This window comes from Dipodomys spectabilis, unplaced genomic scaffold (assembly GCF_019054845.1).
Source record: "Dipodomys spectabilis isolate Male_0828 unplaced genomic scaffold, ASM1905484v1 ptg000006l, whole genome shotgun sequence".
Lineage (NCBI taxonomy): Eukaryota > Metazoa > Chordata > Mammalia > Rodentia > Heteromyidae > Dipodomys > Dipodomys spectabilis.
Window position 1 is genome coordinate 21,634,895 of NW_024870683.1, and position 20,770 is coordinate 21,655,664.

The 20,770-nt window shown below is 43.7% G+C and overlaps 2 protein-coding genes across 2 annotated transcripts; one reads left to right on the forward strand and one right to left on the reverse strand.

Annotated features, from left to right (window-relative positions):
• Positions 1-2,171: 2,171 nt before the first annotated feature.
• On the reverse strand, positions 2,172-5,261 carry Pole3 (DNA polymerase epsilon 3, accessory subunit). The gene is made up of 4 exons (XM_042695335.1): positions 4,815-5,261; positions 4,637-4,722; positions 4,159-4,277; positions 2,172-3,808 (listed from the first exon to the last, which is right to left on the reverse strand). Exons 1-4 carry the CDS (start codon positions 4,878-4,880, stop codon positions 3,636-3,638), a joined length of 444 nt encoding a protein of 147 aa, XP_042551269.1. The 5' UTR covers positions 4,881-5,261; the 3' UTR covers positions 2,172-3,635.
• Positions 5,262-5,686: 425 nt separating this feature from the next.
• On the forward strand, positions 5,687-20,384 carry CUNH9orf43 (chromosome unknown C9orf43 homolog). Its single transcript, XM_042695327.1, has 12 exons — positions 5,687-5,932; positions 8,013-8,211; positions 8,322-8,466; positions 10,251-10,302; positions 11,912-12,012; positions 13,480-13,630; positions 13,945-13,996; positions 14,277-14,401; positions 14,557-14,605; positions 18,317-18,390; positions 19,383-19,449; positions 19,662-20,384. Exons 1-12 carry the CDS (start codon positions 5,891-5,893, stop codon positions 19,934-19,936), a joined length of 1,332 nt encoding a protein of 443 aa, XP_042551261.1. The 5' UTR covers positions 5,687-5,890; the 3' UTR covers positions 19,937-20,384.
• The last annotated feature ends 386 nt before the right edge of the window (positions 20,385-20,770 follow it).

The window sequence follows — 20,770 nt, forward strand, 5'->3', positions numbered from 1 at the left end:
ATTAAAATCTGACCGGAGGTCTGTGGGTAGTGGTTTTGGAGCAGAGTATGTGCAGGGGCAGCAGAAAGCGGTTTGGTGGTTATGAAGGCCTGGGAAATGTCTTGAAGCTAAAGGTAGTAGTTGTTTAATACCAAATTGTTCACTTAAACATGTTTAATCTTATGTTTTGTAATTTTTTTCAACTCTTGAAGAAAAACCCACTAAATACAATCTGATATTCTACAACTTGTTAAGAGAAAAAGGATATGAAAGACTGGTTAAATACCAGAATAGTGAGATTAATCTTTGTCAATTTTGACCAAGTGTACCATAGTTCTAAAAGATGTTAACATGCGGAGAAAGTTGGATAAGTATATAATTCTACTTTGTAACTTAAAAAGTCTTTGTAGCTTTCTTCATAAATCTAAAATTATTTCAAGACAAAATGTTTATTAAAACAAAAGCCAGGAGTCGGGCCAAAGACCACCGAGACATAATCCCAATTTTCATAAATTAATGGTAAGATCTTAAATCAATTCTCTCTAAAAAGCCTCAACTTCCCATTGGTAAAAACACAGGACTAGGGTATATAAGTAGTTTTGAATGGGTTAGGATAGAAATCCTTTTAACATCCAAATATAGATTACAATCTCTGGGCATGTATGGCCTTGCTAAAGGTGTAACATTACCTTAGTAATAAGGGCTGGAGGTGTGGCTAGTGTACCTGCTCAGCTTGCACAAGAGCTTAAATTCAAATCCCAGTATGACCCCCTCCCATCTCCCTAATCCCAATACTACTATAGGAATGATGGAGGTGTGTTTGGGAAAAACTGATGGCTGTCCTAAGATTTCTCTCAGTTGGTAAATTCCATAGCTTTAAATCAACATGTTTTTCTTTCTAAGTTTGCTAAGGGATGGAGCAGAATTCATGAAATTGTTTTCCGACTCATTCTTGACTAGAACACAAACAGCTTTATATAGGAGGGTAGAAGGTTAGAATAGATGGTAGTGAGCCTGTCTTACTCAGTCTTAAGTATAGATTTCATTTCATAGGAAGCAGGTAGGGATTGTAGTCGTCATGTTTCAGAAAGGATCCAGTTGTCAACTAATACCCAGGGGAAACTAGGGGATGCAGATGAAGTTAGACACTGAGCTCAAAGAAAATCATTTTTATTTTTTGGGTCCGGTTGTGGGGCCTGAACTCTGGGCCTGGGCGCTGTCCCTCAGCTCTTCAGCTCAAGGGTAGCGCTCTACCACTTGAGCCATAGCACCACTTCCGGCTTTTTTCTTTTTGCTTATGTGGTGCTGAGGAATCGAACCCAGGGCCTCAGGCATGCAAGGCAAGCGCTCTACCACTGAGCCACCTTCCCAGCCCTGAGCTCAAAGAAAATCAACATCCAGATGAGACTAGGGATTAGCCTAGAGTGGTGCTTGTAGGGGTGCTTGAAAGGATGTTTCTGATGATGAAAATGAGGGGAAAAATCACCTAAGTGAACACTGAGTTGAATCTTTGAGAAACTTTCTTGAGAGGGTCTTAACATGTGACACAGGCTGTCATACAACTTTCACTGATCCTCAAGTGCTAGGATGATTGCCATGTGCCATCATGCCTAATGTAACTTTTACAATTTGACTTGAGATCTGATAGCTATGTAGATTGGATAGGTAGTAGAGTTGTGATTAAGAAATAGCAGAGGTTAAAGCTGGGCACTGGTGGCCCACACCCATAATCCCAGCCACTCAGGAAGCTGAGCTCTGAGACTGTGGTTCAAAGCCAGCTGGGGCAGGAAACTCTGAGATGCGTATCTCCAATTAACTACCAAAAAAGCTGGAAATGGAGCTGTGGCTCCAAGTGGTAGTGTTAGCCTTGAGCACAAAAGCTCAAGAACAGTGCCCAGGACCAGCACCAAAAAAAGGGAGAAAAAGAAGTTTAAAAAGGAGGTAACAGTAATGCTACTATATAGGGTTTAAGATTTAATTCCTGAAGGCATTTAAAGCAGTCCCAGACACAACAACTATTCAAGAAGTCACGAAAGCATTTGTTCTGGTATTAGAAGAGCAACACCTACTGGTCATCCAAGGTGATATAAGACCCAATGTTTGTTACAAAGGGCTGGCCTAGTCCACATTCCACATACTGTACTGAGTCATGATCAGTAGGTCCTCTCCAAAACTAAACTCTGAGTCATCACTTTAAACAAGAATGTTCTTTATTTATACAAAGCATTACAATCTTCTCAAGTCTTCAGTCACTTATCAACAAACTTTTCACTGTATTCATTTAACAAAAAGCATCCAACTATATTACACTACCTGCCAACCCCAAATGCTCAAGTAAGACAAGAATGTGCTTGGAGTACTGAATGGAAGAGAAGACTAAGAAAAGCCAACAAGGATACTTTAGAGACAGTTAAAGGAGAAGGATTTGTGTGTGTGTGTATGTGTGCGTGCACACACACACATATGCATGTGATTCCTGAGCACCATCATATTTCCCTTAAGGTTGAGGAGTTTTATAAAACCATTTTTAAGACACGACACTAAGGAACCAGAAGAAATCTGAACCTTGGGATACAAGCAGGTATTCAAAGTTCCTAGACTGGCCAACAAAGTGAGTAAAAGAAAGTGGGACTAGAAAGCAGAAAGGTAAAAAGAAACAAAGAGAAGCATAGAGGGAGAAAGTTGTGTTTAGGAGAAATAAAGTCTAGAGCTTGTCACAAATTAAGAGAATGCAAAGTCACACCCAGTCTGGGAAATGGGAAAGAAAAAGCCTGGGATTTTACACCTTCCAGGAGGTGATAATCCCAAAGCTTTACAGTGGTAGGCAGTGAGGTACATGTAGCACTAAGTCATGTGTTTTGTAAGACCTCAGTGGCACCTTTGCATGACCAACTTTAATCTCCACTGCTATTTTAAGCCCCTAAGTGCTCAGAGTGCAGCTACTCCACCAAGTTAAATGGGCAGGTAATAAAGAAATGCAGCAAAGTGGGCATAGTGAAAAACAAAACAATGTTATTATGTCAAATAAAGAGATGGCAGATTGGATTTCATTATTCACCCAGCGTTCCAGTAGTTTCCTAAAGCTGAAACATTCAGACTACTATTCTTTGGTGCTAGGGATGGAATCTAGGGCCCTGCATAGCTGCACATGCTAGGCAAGTGCTCTATTACTCAACTATATCCCCAGCCACCTGGCCATTCTTAATAAGCTACTATTGCCCAATACTGTACAATCAAATGTAGGCTGACCATGATCAAAGCCCCAATTTGTCCTGAGCCTTCACTGCCCCTGTGATCTGAAACACAGCTAGCAGCATGGAAATTACTGTTACTTTTATGGAGGGACAGGGAGACAGGGATCAAAACACTACCTAAACCTACACCTAAGTAGACAGAAGATTTCAACTGGCCAATTTAATCAGCTTTCAGAATCCTCCTTACTAAAAAGTTATAACTTTCAGACCAATCAAGCAAATCAGGATTCTGCTACTCAGATGTTCTGAGGCTGGGAGAGCTGGTTTGGATAATTCTATTCAGTTTTTATTTTGATCTCAGGCACTTGTGCCTAAGACCACTTACCCAGCAGGGAAAAGCTTCATATAAACACAAGATATTTCTAGATGGTATCTTCTACAATGCCATCCTGCCCACCCTATTCAGTTGTCTACTTCCTCCTCTTCATTTTGCTCATCTTCTTCCAGTCTTTCTTCATCTTCATCATTGTCTTCATCCCTGCTCTTGTCTGGCTCTTCTGAATCTGTTTTTTTGTCTTTGTCCTTCTTCTTTTGCTCTGAGGCTTCCTTCTTGCCTTTCTGCTCCCGCCTATATGCTGTTAGGAAGGATAAATGGGGTTTTCTAGTGACCTTTGCTATATTTCTTTGTTTTATAAATATCTATAACAAGCCGGGCGCTTGTTATAGGGAGAAGTGGGGTTAGAAGGCAGAACTGGAAGCATAAAGTGGACCATGTAGCCATTATATAATAAGAAAAATGGAGGCACAGAGGAAGAATAAAGAGCTCAGCCTCCCAAATAACTGAGATGGTACCAACTAATCTGTGTGGCGTCAACCCTAGTACTGACTTATTGGACCTCAAGGTAAGTATACTGAAAGCCTCAAGACTGGGTGATCAAAGCACAGAGGATGAACATCTTCCTGATTCAGAAAACAGAAGGGATACCTTCTAGAGCTTCTTTTAAGGGGGTAATAAATCGCTGGAACTCCATCTCTTCCATGGCGGAGAGCACATCACTAGCATTGAGTGTCTTACGCTTCCCTTTCATTGCGAAGTTGTTGGCACTGGAAGAAAGAGAAGAGAAAGGCTATCAGAGATCAGAGGCTGGCAGACTCTCTCCTGCCAGGTGTGGAGTGATGGGAACCACGCAGAGTGGGGACGGGGGGGGGGGGGAGAGGGGGGGAAGGTCGTGTATATCCTAGATGTATGGGCTTTTGTGTGACTTAAGAGTTAATCCTTCCTTTCCCTGCACAAAGGGCGAAGGCAGAAATTATGTTTACTTTGCTCCAGAACTTGTAGAAACTGCAGGAGGCTCTCTCTCCTCCACGGATTCATTACTGGGGTCTGTGTGTGCCAGGCCACCAACTGGAGGCAGGGGCTCTCTGCGCTCCAGCAGTGCCCTGGGTAGCTCCGCCGCACTCACCAGGACGTGGCATACAGCACGAAGACGCTGGCGGCGCGGGAGATGGCGCTCCGGGCCTCCTTGGAGATGTTGACTCCGTCCGGGAGCTGTAAGGAGAGCGGAGGTGAGCACCAATACCAGCCCAGGACTTGCTTCCCGCCCGTCCGCCCTGACCTATCCGCCAGCCCCCGCAGCTCACCGCCTCCTTGATAATTCTAGTGATGACAGCGTTGGGCAGATTTAGGTCCTCGGGCCTCTCTGCCATTGCCACCGCCGGGGCCCGAGCTTTCTCCGCCCCAGGCCTCCTTCTTCAGGGTACCACAGCGTCCGGACTTCCCGCGTCGCTGAGGTTTGGCCCTCGGACGCTTCCGTCCCACCCCACGTTGCTCACAGTGTCCCACAGTGCCCCGCGCGCCACACCTTCCTTCCTGCCGTAAGCCCGCCCTCGCTTTAAGTAGTCGGAGCATCTGAACTCTGCAGATATCCGCGTTTTTGGCCCATTGGCGTTTCCGTCCAAGCCAACGTAGCGTTCGCTTTCTCCCCAGGCTTTCTCTGTCTGTCTCTCTCTTTTTTGTGTGATTCACATTATCACCACGTCAGGAGCTTTCGCGTCAAATGAAATATGCCTCTTGAGGCTTCCGTTCATTCCCCACCGTGCTTTGCGCGGCTACTTGGCGACTACAGGTCCGGGAAGCTCTAGCGTGAGCGGCGAAGGCGTGTCTGGAGCCGGCTGGGCGGGATCTTTCCTGCAGGAGGCGGGTTGATAGGCGGAGCCTTTCCTGAAGGAGGCGGGTGATAGGCGGGGCCTTTCCTGAAGGAGGCGGGTGATAGGCGGGGCCTTTCCTGAAGGAGGCGGGTGATAGGCGGGGACTTTCCTGAAGGAGGCGGGTGATAGGCGGGGCCTTTCCTGAGGGACACAGGCGTTGTGGGCGGGGCATTTACCGACCGGGGGCTGGGGGGTGGGGTTACGGGTGTGGTAGGCGGGGCCTCTTGAAAGAGGCGGGAGCCGCTGCCCAGCCAGAGACTTCTCTTCCCCGCGGGAGCTGGCAGCACGGTGTCCCCAAGACTCCGTTATCTGCTTTGGTCCCCCAACAGGAGTCCCCATTATTTTTTCCTCGTTCGGAATGAAACGGGACCTTCTTGGGTTCTTTTCCCCTTTCAAATCTACTGGAGCAGTTGTCCATTCTTCTTACCTCGAGGCTTTGTAATGATCGCATTAAGTGTTACGCAGTTTTGTTGCTTTTGTTTTTAACGTGAACTAACAACGCGGACAAGATGAACCTGATGAGATCGCGGAGTGCCATGCAGTCCAGACAGGTAACCGAGGGGCGAGAAGCGGCAGCTTCAACGAGTCACGCAACCGCTCCTAGACATTCACAGATCACCCCTGTCAACACTGCATTTGCTTTTTAGTTTATGGAATGGTCCACTGTGCATCATTTCCAGTCAGAATCATTACCCACGTGTCGCATTGGCGTTTTAAGTTATATTAATGTCAGGCTCAACCCCTCCCCATCTGTCCCCATTCTGGGGATTCAACTCAGGGCCTTTCACTAGCTAGGCAAGCGCTCTAGCGCTTGACACATACCCCTAGTTTGTATTTTTCCCCCATATCTAATTGCGTGGAAACTCTCCTACTGAGAACATTACAATGCAGCTTTTCTCCTTGAAATACACAGTCTTAAGGCTCTTGTTTTCCTGCCTTCTGTGGAGCCATGATTATAGAGATGTGTTTCCCTATTTGGAGAAACAACAGAGCATTTCAATGATAAATTCCCACTGAAACTGCTTCAGTGAGACTGTTGGTCTGGTGTGGAGAACTCTGCACTTGGACAGAACAGACCTGGCTTCAAGACTTCAGTAGCTGTTCAGTTCCAGTCACTTGCTCTTTACTTGGCCCTATGTTGTCAGATGTTTTGATCTCTAAGAGGAGCCAGAAATCTGGACATTATGGACTATTCCAGTTTTAAAATACTGGCTCAAAGTGCCTATCAAACAAGTCATAGGTCAAGTGCAATCCCAGGCCAATAGTTGGTTATCTCTGATAACCAAGTTGTTTAGTTGTTTAGAATAAGGAGTTTGTTTGTTACTGTTTTCCATGCCCCAAACAAGGTCCTCCTATGCATTTTGTATTCCACAAATGTGAAATGGGCAATGTCCTTATAAAGTAAACTGGCTCACATCTGTAGTCCTAGTTACTTAGAAAGCAGAGATCTGAGAATCAATGTTCAAAGTCATGTTAGGCACCAAAATCCATTACCTCATCAAAAAGCTGGAAGTGGAGCTGTGGCTCCAGTAGTATGGTACTAGCTTTGAGTGAAAAAAGTGAAGGGATGGTGCCTAGGACTTGAGTTAAAGCACAGAAAATAGCTCTTGAGGATAAGGTAGTAGTGGTTGCCTAAAACATCTTAGAGAAAGGAAGTTAATATTTATCAAGCACCTATTATATATGATACACAACAATGTAGTATCTCATTTAACACTTCTGTAATCTTCTTTAAGACATCTGTTCCTGAGGAAAACAGGCTGGGAGGGATGAAGTTACTTGGCTAAGGCCATATACCCAGTCCATAGAAAGACAGTGACCTGAGAAGCAATGGCAAATCCACTGATTTACAATTTGAACAAGCCTATTCACGATTGGTAGATGTCTTACCTGCTTCATGGGAATTAGAGTGTATTGAAAACGGAACCACATCTTCCAAAAGTTTGAGCCGTTAAAAACACTTATGTGACTTCATTGATTGTAATTTCAGAAGGCCTTTCAAAAACGGTGACCTCTTTTCACTGATGATTAATGAAGAGAAAAATGAAAGGGTGCCAACATTTATTCTGAACTAATTGTATGGCAAGCTTTTTGTTTTGTTTTTGTGGTCATGGGGGCTGAACTCTGGGCCTGAGCACTGTCCCTCAGCTCTTCAGCTCAAGGCTAGCAACCTACCACTTGAGCCACAGCACCACTTCCAGATTTTTTTCTGCTTATGTGGTGCCGAGGAATTGAACCCAGGGTCTCATGCATGCCAGGTAAGCACTCTAACACTGAGCCAACTTCCCAGCCCTGTATGACAAGCTTTTTAATGCCTACAACTAATTGTAATGATTAGGACAGACTTTTCCTCATTTTACAGATGAGGAAAATGAAGCTCAGATTGCTTAAGTCTAGACAGTTGGCTGTTAAATGCTCCACCAGGAGATCTTTTGCTCTCCATACTTCCTATTGGACCTTGCCCTGAGATATTTTCATATATATTTGTTGCCTGTCCTGAATTATTCTGTGACCATCATATACCTAAATGGGTTTCATAGAAGTATTTTATTATTTGAATTCCAGTTAGGACCTAGACTATCTAGCTACTGTATAATATTACTCCTCATTTATGCAATTCTTACTCTCCAGAGACTAGAAAAGTACAGGATTGGCCTTCCTCCTAAATCACTGATGGTTATGAACTTGCCGGATGATAGCCAGTGGGATGAAACCACCTGTGACCAGGCTGTCTGTCAGCATCCGCAATGCTGGGCATCTATTCGCCGCGTTGAGAGGGGCCATCCTCGAATCATGGGAGCACCTGGCAAATCCCCCCTGGAAGCTAGAGGTGAATAAGCTAGTTCTGCCTTCTTTGTCATAAGATCCTTAAAATGTTTCTGTTTGGCTCCCTTTCTCCATGTAATATCACCCATTCTTTCTTCTGGTCTGCTTTCTCAGAAAAACTCCCAGTGCTCTCTATTATGAACATGTCAGATTCCAGCTTGCAGACCAAGCGACTTGCTAACCAACAGTTATCACACTTCCCCTATAGAAAGACTTCATTGTCTCCGGGTTCAAAGCTTAAATATAAACATTCCAGCAGGTAAATTATCACGGAATCTCCTTAGTAGACTGCTTCTCCAAATTGTAGTTTATGATTTTCCCTTACCCTCACAGTAGGCTTTGAGAAATCTGAATGAAAAAGGAAATAGTCATTCAGTTAAAGAAGTAGTGACTAAGCAGGGAGAAACAAACAGAAGACATACCTGCTTATGTTTTAGGATTTGGACCATTTGGGACTTAGACTGGGTGGCTTAAAGAATGAAATTCATTTCTTTGGATTAGCCTTACATATATTTATTCATATGTTTAGTACTGGTATCAGAGCTTTTTCTTTTATTATTTTTGCTTTTATTGTTATTATAAAGGTGTTATACAGAGGGGCTACAGTTACATAAGTCAAGTAATAACTTTTTTGGAAGAATGTCATCCCTTCCCTCGCTCTCTCCCAGGAAGTTCATTTTCTTTTGAGTGCCAGGAAATACTTCTGCCTAGTAGTTCCTAACTCAGGGCACTTTCATCTGTACAAGTGGCATTGATCCCAACATCTGAAGTTTGAGCTGACTGCTGAAAGTGGGGATTGTGTGCAGGAGGTGAACTGGAAGAGAGTTCTAAACAATAAGAATAGCATATGTAAAGGCATGAAGGACAGAAGAAATCTTTTTTTTTTTTTGGTGGTGGTGGTGGGGCTTGAACTCGGGGCCTATACACTGTCCCTGAGCAATTTTACTCAAAGCTAGTGCACTAGCACTTTGAGAAACAGTGCCACTTTCCATGTTCTAGCTGTTAATTGGAGATAAGCATCTCATGGACTTTCCTGCCCTGACTGGCTTTGAACCATGATCCTTGGATCTCAGCCTCCTGAGTAGCTAGGATTACAGGTGTGAGTTACCAGCGCCTGACAGAAGACATCTTTTAAGTACTGTTGAACTATGTATCTGGCCCATCCAGCAGGGATGAGGCTTTACAAATCAAGCTGAAAGTTGGAAATTTATTTTATGCTTCTACATTATTCTTTCATTTATAAATTTAAGATGTCTATAAAGTAAGGGAAACAATAGTATCTTTATTATTGTAGGATGTGTAGTTGATAATTTTTTTGTTTTTTAGACATGGTCTTGTCATGTAGCCCAGTGATCTAAATATATATGCTCTACTATAATACAGGTTGGCCTTGAACTCACAATTCTACTTCAGCTTCCTAAGTGCTGGGATTATAGCCATACATTTCCAGGCTTGGGTACAATTTTCACACGTGTGTGTGTGTGTGTGTGTGTGTGCATATGTGAACATTCAGAGCTATTGCTTGTTGTTTTTTTTCCTCAAGGCTAGGGCTCTACCATTGGAGCCACACTTCTACTTCAGGATTCTTGCTGGTTAATTGGAGATTAGAGTCTCACTGACTTTTCTGTCCAGATTGGCTTTGAACTGCATTTCTCAGATCTTATGCTAGGATTACAGGTGTGAGCCACCAGCACTTCGCAGTTTTCACTATTTTTAAGTATAACTAATTGGTAGTAAGTATATTCACCATGTTATACAACCATTACCACTATCCACCTCCAGGATTCTTATCATCTCAAACTATATCCATTAAACCATAACCCTTCATTCTCTCTATTGAACCCTTAGTAATCCCTACTCTATTTCCTGTCTGTTTGAGACAGGTATCTAGTCTGGGTACCTAATATAAGTGAAATCATGGGAATCTGTCTTATTATATCTGGCTTGTATCACTTGCTATAGTGTTTTCTAAATTCATCTATGTAGTAGTTATGTATCAGAATTCCATTATATTTTAAATCAGTAAAATTCTCATTTCTTTAGGCCTCAGAGGTTACCTAACAAAAATGAGATGAATCAAATTAAGTTTCCAAAAGTAAGTTGTGAAATAAAAAGGTAACTCTTCTACATTTTCTCCTTATTTATGAAAAAAATAGTTTGCTTTTAACATTGTTTTTCAGAATCACTATGCTGGAATAATGATAGCACTGTCTAGTATTGTGACTTAATGTGTGTAAGGCTCTATAGTAACAGCTTTATAGGTTAATTTTCAGAATCCCAGGCACAAGATGGATTGGTTTGTGAAGGTTTGGTATAAGTTTCCTGCTTAGGGGCAAAGCAAATAGTTGTCTCATAGTCAGAAAATTAAAATGCTGTAATATCAAACCTAAAGTGAACCTTAGGTCATCTACTCTGATGACTTTCAAACATACATTTGTTTATTTATATATTTATTTACTTACTTACTTATCAATCATAGGCTGGAACTCCAGGCCTGGATGCTGTCCCTGAACTTTTCTGCTCAAAGCTAGCACTCTATGGCTTTGAGCCACAGGTCCACTTCTGGTTTTCTGGTGGTTAATTGGTCATAAGAGTCTCAGGGATTTAAGTATTTATGGTTAAGAAATAGATTTATGGGCTGGGAAGGTGGCTCAGTGGTAGAGCGCTTGCCTTGCATGCATGAGGCCCTGGGTTCGAGTCCTCAGCACCACATAAGCAAAAAGAAAAAAAACCTGGAAGTGGCACTGTGGCTCAAGTGGTAGAGTGCTAGCCTTGAGCTGAAGAGCTGAGGACAGCGCCCAGGCCCAGAGTTCAGGCCCCATGACTGGGCTCCACCCCCCCAAAAAAAGAAATAGATTTAATAACAAAAACATGAGATAATCTATATAGTGTTTAAGGGGGAGGTAATCTAATCTTTTTCTTCTTTGGTTTATTCTAGTATTTCACTTTTACTTATTTACTTGTTTTTATTTTTATTTTTTTGGTGTCAGTAGTGGGGCTTGAACTCAGGTCCTGGCATTCTCATTCTTGCTTAGTTTTTTTTCTGCTCAAGACTGGCAGTCTATCACTTGAGCCACAGCTCCACTTCTTGCCTTTTGCTGGTTAAAAGTCTCATGGACTTTTCTGCCTGGACTGGCCTTAAACCTCAATCCTCAGATATCGGCCTCTTGAATAGCTAGGAATGTAGTCTTGAGACACTAGTGCCTTGCCTTCTCCCATGTGTGTGTGTGTGTGTGTGTGTGTGTGTGTGTGTGTGTTTGCTGATCCTGGGGTTTGAACTCAGGGCTTGAGTACTGTTCCTGAGCTTCCTTTTGCTCAAGGCTAGTGCTCCACCACTTGAGCCACAGATCCACATCTGGGTTTTTCTGAGTAGTTTATTAGAGAAAAGAGTCTCTGGGACTTTCCTTCCTGGTCTGGCTTCAAGCTGTGATCCTCAGATCTCAGCCTCTTGAGTAGCTAGGATTACAGGTGTGAACCACTGGCATCCAGTTCCTTTCCTCTTTTGACAAACGCTTTTTTAACAGGTTTTATTATTCTATTTTTATTTATGCCCAAGAAGTACTTTGATCATATTCACTACGCCCACATGTGCTTTTAGGTCAACTACTGAGCCATAATCTTTTTGGTTAGCATAATATTGTAGCCTGATAGAGTACCAGCAAAAGCCTAACATTTCCAGCCATCTTGTTCTATCTTTCTCTTAGCTTTCAATATTGAATTTCAATGGGACAGAACTACCTTACTCTGAAACTGCCAGAAACATGGTTGTAGTCTGGATCCCAAAAGATGTAGAGAAGAAAGAGAGGTGAGTACCATGTCTAGAACTTGGAGACCTTTGACCCTTATGTTCTGTACTTCCTCTTAGTCCTCTTCAGTCCTCCATTTTGTGATCTCCCTTTCAGCCAGAGGCCAAGCTTCTGCATTTTACCACCCTGACATTCTGTTTTAATTCATGTTGAGATCATGCTATGAGACTTCTTCATATCAGATTCTACATAGCAAGTGGTAAATAGCATATAAACCAGGACTCAATTTATTTGTGAAATTAGGTTAAGAAATAAATTCTCTCTCTACTAGTTTAATCTTTTGTTTTTGGCAGTACTGGGTTTTTGAACTTGGAGCCTTGTTCTTTCTTTGTTGTCTTGTTCATGGCTGATGCGCTACCATTTGAACCATACCTTCAGTTTGGCATTTCATTGGTTAATTTGAAATATTCTCTTAGAGACTTATCTGCCTGAGATCTCCAGATCTCAGTCTCCTCATTAGTAGCTAGGATTGCAGGTGTGAGCCACCAGTGCTGTGGAGTTTTTCTTTTAAAGTAATCCAGGGCATCCAGTGAAAGAGCTTTCAGTGAAGCATTTGAATCTCTGCTCTCAACCCCAAGGCTTAAGACAGTGGTACAAAATGAACAGTTTGTAGGGCTTGTGTATACAGTAGAGCATGACAGAGATCATTAGGCAAAACGCCAAAGGCTTGCTAGGATTGACAGCTATGGGAAAAGTGTTTAGCTGGTGCTTAATGACCACTGAGGCTTTCCTATTCTTGTTAAGTGATGGAATTTCTTTTTAGCCAGTCATTTTTTTTTCTTTTTGAACTCAGGGCATAGGCACTGTCCCTGAACTCTTTTGCTCAAGATTAATGCCCTACCACTTGAGCTTTAGGGAGCTGGGGTCCAGCTCTTCCGTAAAGCTGAAGGACATCTAAGCAGTGTGCTCTCCCTGAGCAGGGCAAGTAAGCTGTCGCCCCACTTGCTTACTGAAGTCTTAGGCAGGGATGACAATTCTTGCTAAACCATTAGTGAACACTTCCCATCTGCTAGGTCCTGGGCTAAGCATATCTGTGTATTGTCATTTAACCCCTACCCAGAGGTAGGCACTATTCATAGATGAATTATGGATAAGGGGGAGGCAGAATGGTCTATATAATTTGGAGTGTGATAGCCTTTGGGTTTCATTTTGAATCTTAACTGGCTTTGTGAACGCCAATGAGTTATTTAGCTTCTTTCAACTTTATTTTCTTTAGTGGCAAAAGGGTGCTGTCTTCCCCTGTGTTGTTGGTGAACACAGCTCTGATTATGGAAGCTGCTTACAAAGGTGTTGCTGGATGAACACCTGTGGGCACCTTTGCAGATCTACCTCAGATTTAGAGACTTTTTCTGTCTTTGCCTCTGTCTCTGTCTCTGTCTCTCTGTCTGGTTCTGTCTATATATCTCTCTTTAGCCACACTCTCTGGGAAGAGCTGTTACTAATAGTCATCTGCTTGTCCTCTTCAGCCTTTTGCCAGATGTGGATAGAGATGTTCCTTGTTCAGAGATGAAGATACAATTAGCCATGATGAAAAATAATCTGCCCTTGAAAAAGGCTAGACCCGGTAGTGCGATTTCTTCTAAGATGTTTCTAACTATACACGGCCTCACGCTGCAAGTAAGAGCCAGGGTGCACCAGGGGGAGAGGCCCACATACAAATCCAAACCCAGCTCTCCAGGGGAGGAAGAGCTGGGCTTACAATCCCTCTTTCTCTATCCTGCCACTCTGGATCCAGGTCCCACAGAAGGCTGAGCTTGTGTGTCGGTGAAAGCCAATGGAGGGGGAAGGGATGATGAGGACAATATCTCGATGTCTTCTGCTCTTCTTTTCTCATATCTCTTCCTTCCTCTATAGCCTCTGCGATGGTGCTGCAAAATGTGGGGTTTCCAAAAACATGCTTGTTTTGAATAACTACACTTCTTTTCCTTCAGAGGCGTTCATGGCAACAACCTGAATATTTGATGAAGTCACAGAAGAAAGAAGGTAGAGGTGCTGGTGCTGGAGGAATTCTAGGCACCTCCCCTCACACTGCTCCCTAGCCCCCATCTCTCTTTTTAACTTGGTCCCTATTTAGTTATGTTTCTGGCCACAGTGCTTCAAGGCCATATGTAGAACTCAGAAATTCCAGTTAGGAAGCAGTGCCCCCAGCTTTGGTCCTGACCAGTGAGGAAGTCATGGAGCAGGGCAGGCCATACAAGGTGGCCTTGTAGGGGGCTGTGGGCCCTCACAGAGAGGACAATTGAGCTGGCCCTCTGCTCACCAGGTTCCCTGAACAAGCATCTCCCATCGTTGCTGTGGCACCAGCAACAGCTTCAGAAGAGGAAGGCAAAGATCTCAGCTAAAAAACAGAGTAGACTGAAGTCGGCAATGTCCAAGGACTTGCTAAAAGTGAGTGCAGCCCGCCATGGGAAGAAATCCTTGAGAGATGTGTTTTCCCTGTCTTCTCTCTGCTCGTGGATATAACTGTTAAGTTCTATATTTCCAAGTGCTTTGCAAAAATTTTACTTCCAAATGTTAATGTTGTTTGTCCTCATGGGTTTTAGGAAACTGACAAGGAAGTCAAGATTGTCTCAGAGAAAGAGGAAATTCCAGGTAAACATTTGATTGACATTCTTGCTTCTCTCCCCACCCCCCCTTTCTTTGTGCCAGTACTAGTGCTTGGACTCAGGACCTGGGTACTGTCCCTTAGTTTTTTGTTAAAGGCTGGCATTCTACCACTTGAGCCATAGATCCATTTGTAGCTTTTTGGTGGTCAATTAGAAATGAATCTCAGGGACTTTTCTGCCTGGATTGGCTTTGAACTGTGATCCTCAGATCTTAGCCTTCTGAGTAGCTAGAATTATAGGCATGAGCCACCTGTACCTGGTGCAATTGCCATTTATTCACTAGCCTGTCTATGGTAAGGAGATGTGTAAGGAGTATGTGCTTTGTTAAGATGTATGGGAAGGCAGGAAAAGACATACATGCTTTTGTCATTTTGAGCTCTGCCTTTGTCCGGCTCTCAGAACTCTTCCGGAAATGCTCAAGTCAGTCTGTCTGGCCTACCAAATACCATCTCCCTACTGCTTACTAAGGAAGGAAGTGGGCCAGATGTCACTTCCCATGGGGATCTGAGAGATGACTGTGAGTGTGAATCACAGGCAGGTGTCCCCAGGTCCTACCTTAGAAAAGAGAGTGAGATCCAGGTGCTGTAGCACATACTTGTAATCTCAGTTCTCAGGAGACTGAGGCAGGAGGATCTTGAGTTTGGGGCCAGCCTGCACTATACAGTGACACGTTATCTCAAGGGAAGAGCTGAAAGCAAAGCAAAGAAGGCCAAATGATTTGAGGACTCAGAGTAGGAACAAACCCAGGTTTGGGGAGAGAATAATTCTGGAGGCCCATGTGCCAACAAGGCAGGGAATTTCTGGTGCTCTTCGCTGGAGTCCCAGAAGGGTCCCAGGAAGCAGAGCTGCAGGGCCCTCTGGCTTCCCACCACTAGCTGCAGAGTTCAGAACACGGTTGGGAATCAGCACACACAGAAGGCAGTTGCCAGTTCACTGCAGTCAGCTCTTCCTTTTCTTCAGTGTTCATGCTGGAGACCAGAAGGATCTCCTTTCACAGGACTGATCTTGTGTGAGCAGAGGGTTGAGCTTAGCCATGTTCCCCTGCCATTTCTCAGTTTGAGTTCAGAGAAGAAAGAACCCTTGCAGGGTTCAAGTGAGAGGTTCCTGAGGACTTCCCTTTCCCCTTCTCCTTCCTTTCTCTTATCCCTTTCCTTTTTCCTTTTCTTCTGTTTTACACTAGTTCTAGGGCTTTAACTCAGAATTTCAGGCTCTTGCCTGGCTTTTTTGCTCAAAGCTAGTGCTCTCTCACACCTCTACTGCCTTTCTTTTGCTGGTTGAATTTGTCTGCTCCAGCTGGTTTCAAATTGCAATCCTCAAATCTCAGCCTCCTGAGTAGCTAGGATTATAGGCATAAACTATGGTGCCTGGCTCCCTCTTGTTTTTCTTCCCACCTCACTGTGCTCTTTGCTACTCCTACTGTCTTGTAACCTGAAGATGTGAGAAGGGTTCTGACTTTCTTGTGGGTGTAGAAGAACCAGGGCAGGGGTCCAGGGTGGGTGGTGACTTGTCCAATAGCACTCTATCCAAAGTGACCTCTACTGCTCCCAAATTTCAATTGGGTGCCTTTTGCATCTCTTCTAGATGTCTCTAACAGGAGCTGTTTTGCTTAGTAACTGGGGTGCACTTTGAGTCATGTTCTTAGAGAAGTGTCCTGTCCTTACTGAGTTGAGGGATTCACAGAAGAGATGGCTTTTCAATTGGATCCTGAATGTCTTAGTTTTCCTGACATGGAAAAGGATTCCTGGGAGTGGGAATAACCTGTGCAAAGTCATCTTGCAGGAGCATGGCTGTTCAGTAAGCATGCATCATTTCAGCCTGTCGGTTGTGGGGACTGAACTCTGAGCGTGGGTGCTGTCCCTCAGCTCTTCAGCTCAAGGCTAGCACTCTACCACTTGAGCCACAATGCCTCTTCTGGTTTTTCTGCTTATGTGGTGCTGAGGAATTGAACCCAGGGCCTCATGCATGCAAGGCAAGCACTCTACCACTGAGCCACCTTCTCAGCCCCTTGTGGGTATTTCACTGACCAATCAAGGTAGGTAGAGACTTGTCATAGATTGAACATGCATTTGAACTTTGTCCCTGAGAAGCTGTTAATACTCAATAACTAGGCTGTACCCCGGAGCAATTAGATAAAAATTCCTGGTACGGAGAACCAAGCCTCAGTTATCTTTTTTTATTCTGTTCTATTCATGCCAGTACTGGGACTTGAATTCAGAGCCTGTGCGATGTCCCTTAGCTTTTTTGTTCAAGGCTGATGATGCTCTACCACATGAGCCATGGCTTCCCCCCTGGATTTTTGGTGATTAATTGGAGACAAGAGTCTCATGGGCTTTCCTGCCTTGGCTGGCTTTAAACCATGATCCTCAGACTTCACCTTTTTAAGAAGCTTAGGATTACACCTGTGAGCCCCTGGTGCCCAGCTCAGTTCTCTTTTAAAGCTTTCTAGTCCTCTTAGTATGCATCTAAGTGAGAACCAGTGCTTAGGGTCCAACTGTCTTTTAGCATGATATCTCTGGTGATAGCTTGGAAAAAGTTTATTTACAGAAAGGGAGTTTGAGAAAGGAAACGATGAGTGCATTCAGGGACCAGTTAGGGGCACAGCTGGTGCAAAAGGAATGTAAGACTAGAGCCTTCTTTTCAGAAAGCTAATATGGGTATATTAGAGATGGCACAGGAAGCTGATATTTTCTGGCCATTCAAGCTGGCAAGAGTGCTGGGAAGGTGGCTCAGTGGTAGAGTGCTTGCCTTGCATGCATGAGGCCCTGGGTTCGATTCCTTCGCACCACATAAGCAGAAAAAGCTGGAAGTGGTGCTGTGGCTCAAGTGGAAGAGCACCAGCCTTGAGCTGAAGAGCTGAGGGACAGTGCCCAGGCCCAGAGTTCAGGCACCATGACTGGCAAAAAAAAAAAAAAAAAAAAAAAGACAGAAAAAGTTTATTTGGAAGTGGCGCTGTAGCTCAAGTGGTAGAGCGCTCGCCTTGAGCTGAAGAGCTGAGGGACAGTGCCCAGGCCCAGAGTTCAAGCCCCACGACCGACAAAAAAAAAAAAAAAAAAAAAAAAGCCTCTCCTCAAGCTGGCAAGAGTAGTCATGAATGGAAGCAGAGTTCTAGTTTCTCTTGCAACATGCTCTATGGAGAACTCCTGGGTATATGAACATACACATTGCCATCATCTCTAATTCGATAGCAGATGTGATTATAGCCCTGGTAAATATGATTACAAATAGAACTCAGAAGACCTGACATAGTGTGCATGTATATTCAAATATCACATGGCATCCCATAAATAGATATAACATTTTTTTGTGTGTGTAAATTGAAACAATAAAACAAAAAAGGAATTTAGAATGGTTAAGTCCTTTTCGTCTGCCATGCAATTCTGGTCTGTTTTTGTTTATTTGTGCCATACCAGAACTTGATCTCAGGGCCTCCAGCTTTGTTCAACTTTCTTGCTCACAGCTGGCATCTTCTACTTAAGCCATGCCTACAGTCTGGTATTTTGCTGGTTAATTGGAGATAAAGACTTTTCTGTCTGGGATGGCTTCAAACTGTGATCCTCCAGTCTTAGCCTCCTGAGTAGTGAGGATTCTTAGGTATGAGCCACAAGTCCCCAGCTCTACAAGTGACTAGGGATCAATTAGAAGTCCAATAATGGGATATGAAGCATCAATGAAAAGGTAATTCTTTTGTGATTATTAGGTGATACAACCCCTCCAAGTCAGGAAAGTGCCCTGAAGCTGGAGCAAATGGAGAAAGCAGACGCTATGAGACTGGTGAGCATGTGTGAGGACTTCTGCCAGGGGCCACTTTCAGTTACCTCCCACTAAGTAACAAGTCACTCACAGTGCAAGCCATGGCCATTCATTCTTTTTTTTCTTCTGTTTCCCTCCCTCCCTCCCTCCTTCCCTCTCTTCCTTCCTACCTTCCGTCCTTCCTTCCTTCCCTCCCTCCCTCCATCTCTCCCTCCCCCCTCTATTTCTCTCTTTCCTTCTCTCTTTGTCTCTTTCTTCTTTCTTTCATGCTGGTCCTTGGCTTGAACTCAGGATCTGCATGCTGTCCCTGGGCAATCTTTTGCCTCAAGGCTAGCACTCTACCACTTGAGCCACACTTTCACTTCTGGCTTTTTAGTGGTTTATTGGAGATTAGAGTCTCATGGACATTACTACCTGGTGGCTTTAAGCTGTGATACTCAGATCTCAGCCTCCTGAATCACTGGGATTACAGGCATGAGCTGCTGGTGCTCTGTGGGATTCTTTATTTCTAATGAACTTGTGGGTTGAGTGGACCGTCATTCTACTCTTGCCTGAAGTTACTCAGTCACTAGAGCAATGTAGAGTCCTTGGTTCTCTTCTATGACACGTCTCCATATGGTTTGTTTAGGCTTAGTGATTGCCTAGGAGATACTTTCTTAAGTGGTAGGCCTGGAACTAAAACAGTGTCACTTCTACCACCCTATGTTGGTCAGAGGAGTCACAGTCGAGTCCAGATTCACAAGTGTAGAAATCGCATCTCTTCAAGAGAGGAGTAGAGTAACTGTTGTCAGTCTCTCTGGAGATGGTCCGCTCTTAGATGACTGACAGGAAACAGGAGAAGTGGGTTCTGGCTTGATCTGGACAGCCTGGAAGGCGAAGTGTGTGTGCCTTCAGTACTGGGGGCTGGGTCTTTACTGTCTTAGATATTAATTTCTTCAAGTCTTTTAGGAAAATCCTTTTAGTGTCCTAAGGTCTCAACTCACCTTTCCTTATTATATTCCATTGACTTTTAGGGTTCTATGGCAAATTCAATGATGGATTACTTTGAGAACTACTTGGCTTTCTTCCCCAGTCTGGAAAGTAAGTCATTAGGATGGGGGAAAATTCATTAATGCCCGAGGGGAGGGAGAGCTGAGCTTCTGTTGGCTTGGATGACTTAACTCCCTGGAAGACACAGTTCTAAGCCTCACAGACATCCTAGAGTCTGTAAAGGCCTTTCCTTTACTGTATTCTACTTGCCAGTTGTTTGGGAGCAGGCTAACGGTATAATTAACGGATGGCTCTTCTTTCAGGGATTGATGTGTCTGATACAGACTACGTTCGGAAAGACTCTAGTCCCACTAAGCAGGAGTCAGACTACTTTTACATAGAATCTAGTCCTAAGGAGCAGGATATATTGGAAATTCCAGTTGCCAGCCAAGAGACCATCTTTACCAACTTTCCAGAGAATCCATCTGAATATTTCTGGAACCCTGAGCTCAAACTACTGAAGATAATTCAGGCTACTGCTGAGGAGGAAGAGGAGAACCAATTCTTGCTGCAGAGTGAGGAGTCTCTGGAAGTATAGGCAAAGGCAACATGGGGGGGGGGGGGGCAGCCTTGTCCTGGCAGGATGATCGACATACTGAAGGCAATGACCTTAGACACAGGGCAGAGGAGAGAGGGACTTCCACTCTCTGGAGCTTTTTCTAGGGTCTGACTTTAGAGATACTGCATTATTTATTTGTACTACTTGCTTCTAAGCAAGCAAGTATCCAGCCCCTTGTAAACATAGATTTCTTTATTAGGGTCATAATAATTTCAGTCATTAAACACAACTACTGCACAATCAAAAGACTCATTCATTCTCTGTTTTTAGTATCTATTGTCTGGGTCACTTTTTATCTCTTTTTCTGAAGCTGATAAGGGATACTGCCTCCCCCTTATTGTATTTCTAGATTTCCATCTCGTTTCCTGAAATGATTTCTTTTGAGATGGGGTCCACATCACCATTAAGTAATATTCATTGCATTCCACATATGTGGTACTGGACTCATGTTAACCTGGAAGTGCTTAATGCTCTATTTTCTAGGGAGCTGGGTTTGCAGGAAGTCTCAACGATGCTTATATAGACTCAGAATTCTAGAGCATCTGGTGCCCTTGTTATTTTTTGGGGGGGCAGGATTTAAAAAATGTTTTCATTCTTAAAAACTTTTAAAGTAATGTCAGCCTCCAATTGCTCATACCTATCATCTTAGCTACTCAAAGGGCTGAGACCTAGACCACCATGGTTCAAACCTTGGCAGAAAAGTACAGAACTCCCTCTCCAATGAACTAGCAAAATGCTGAGCTAGAGATGTGCCAACTAAGAGCAAGACATCACCCTAACAACAATGGGAAGAAAAAGACACTCAAAAAGCCT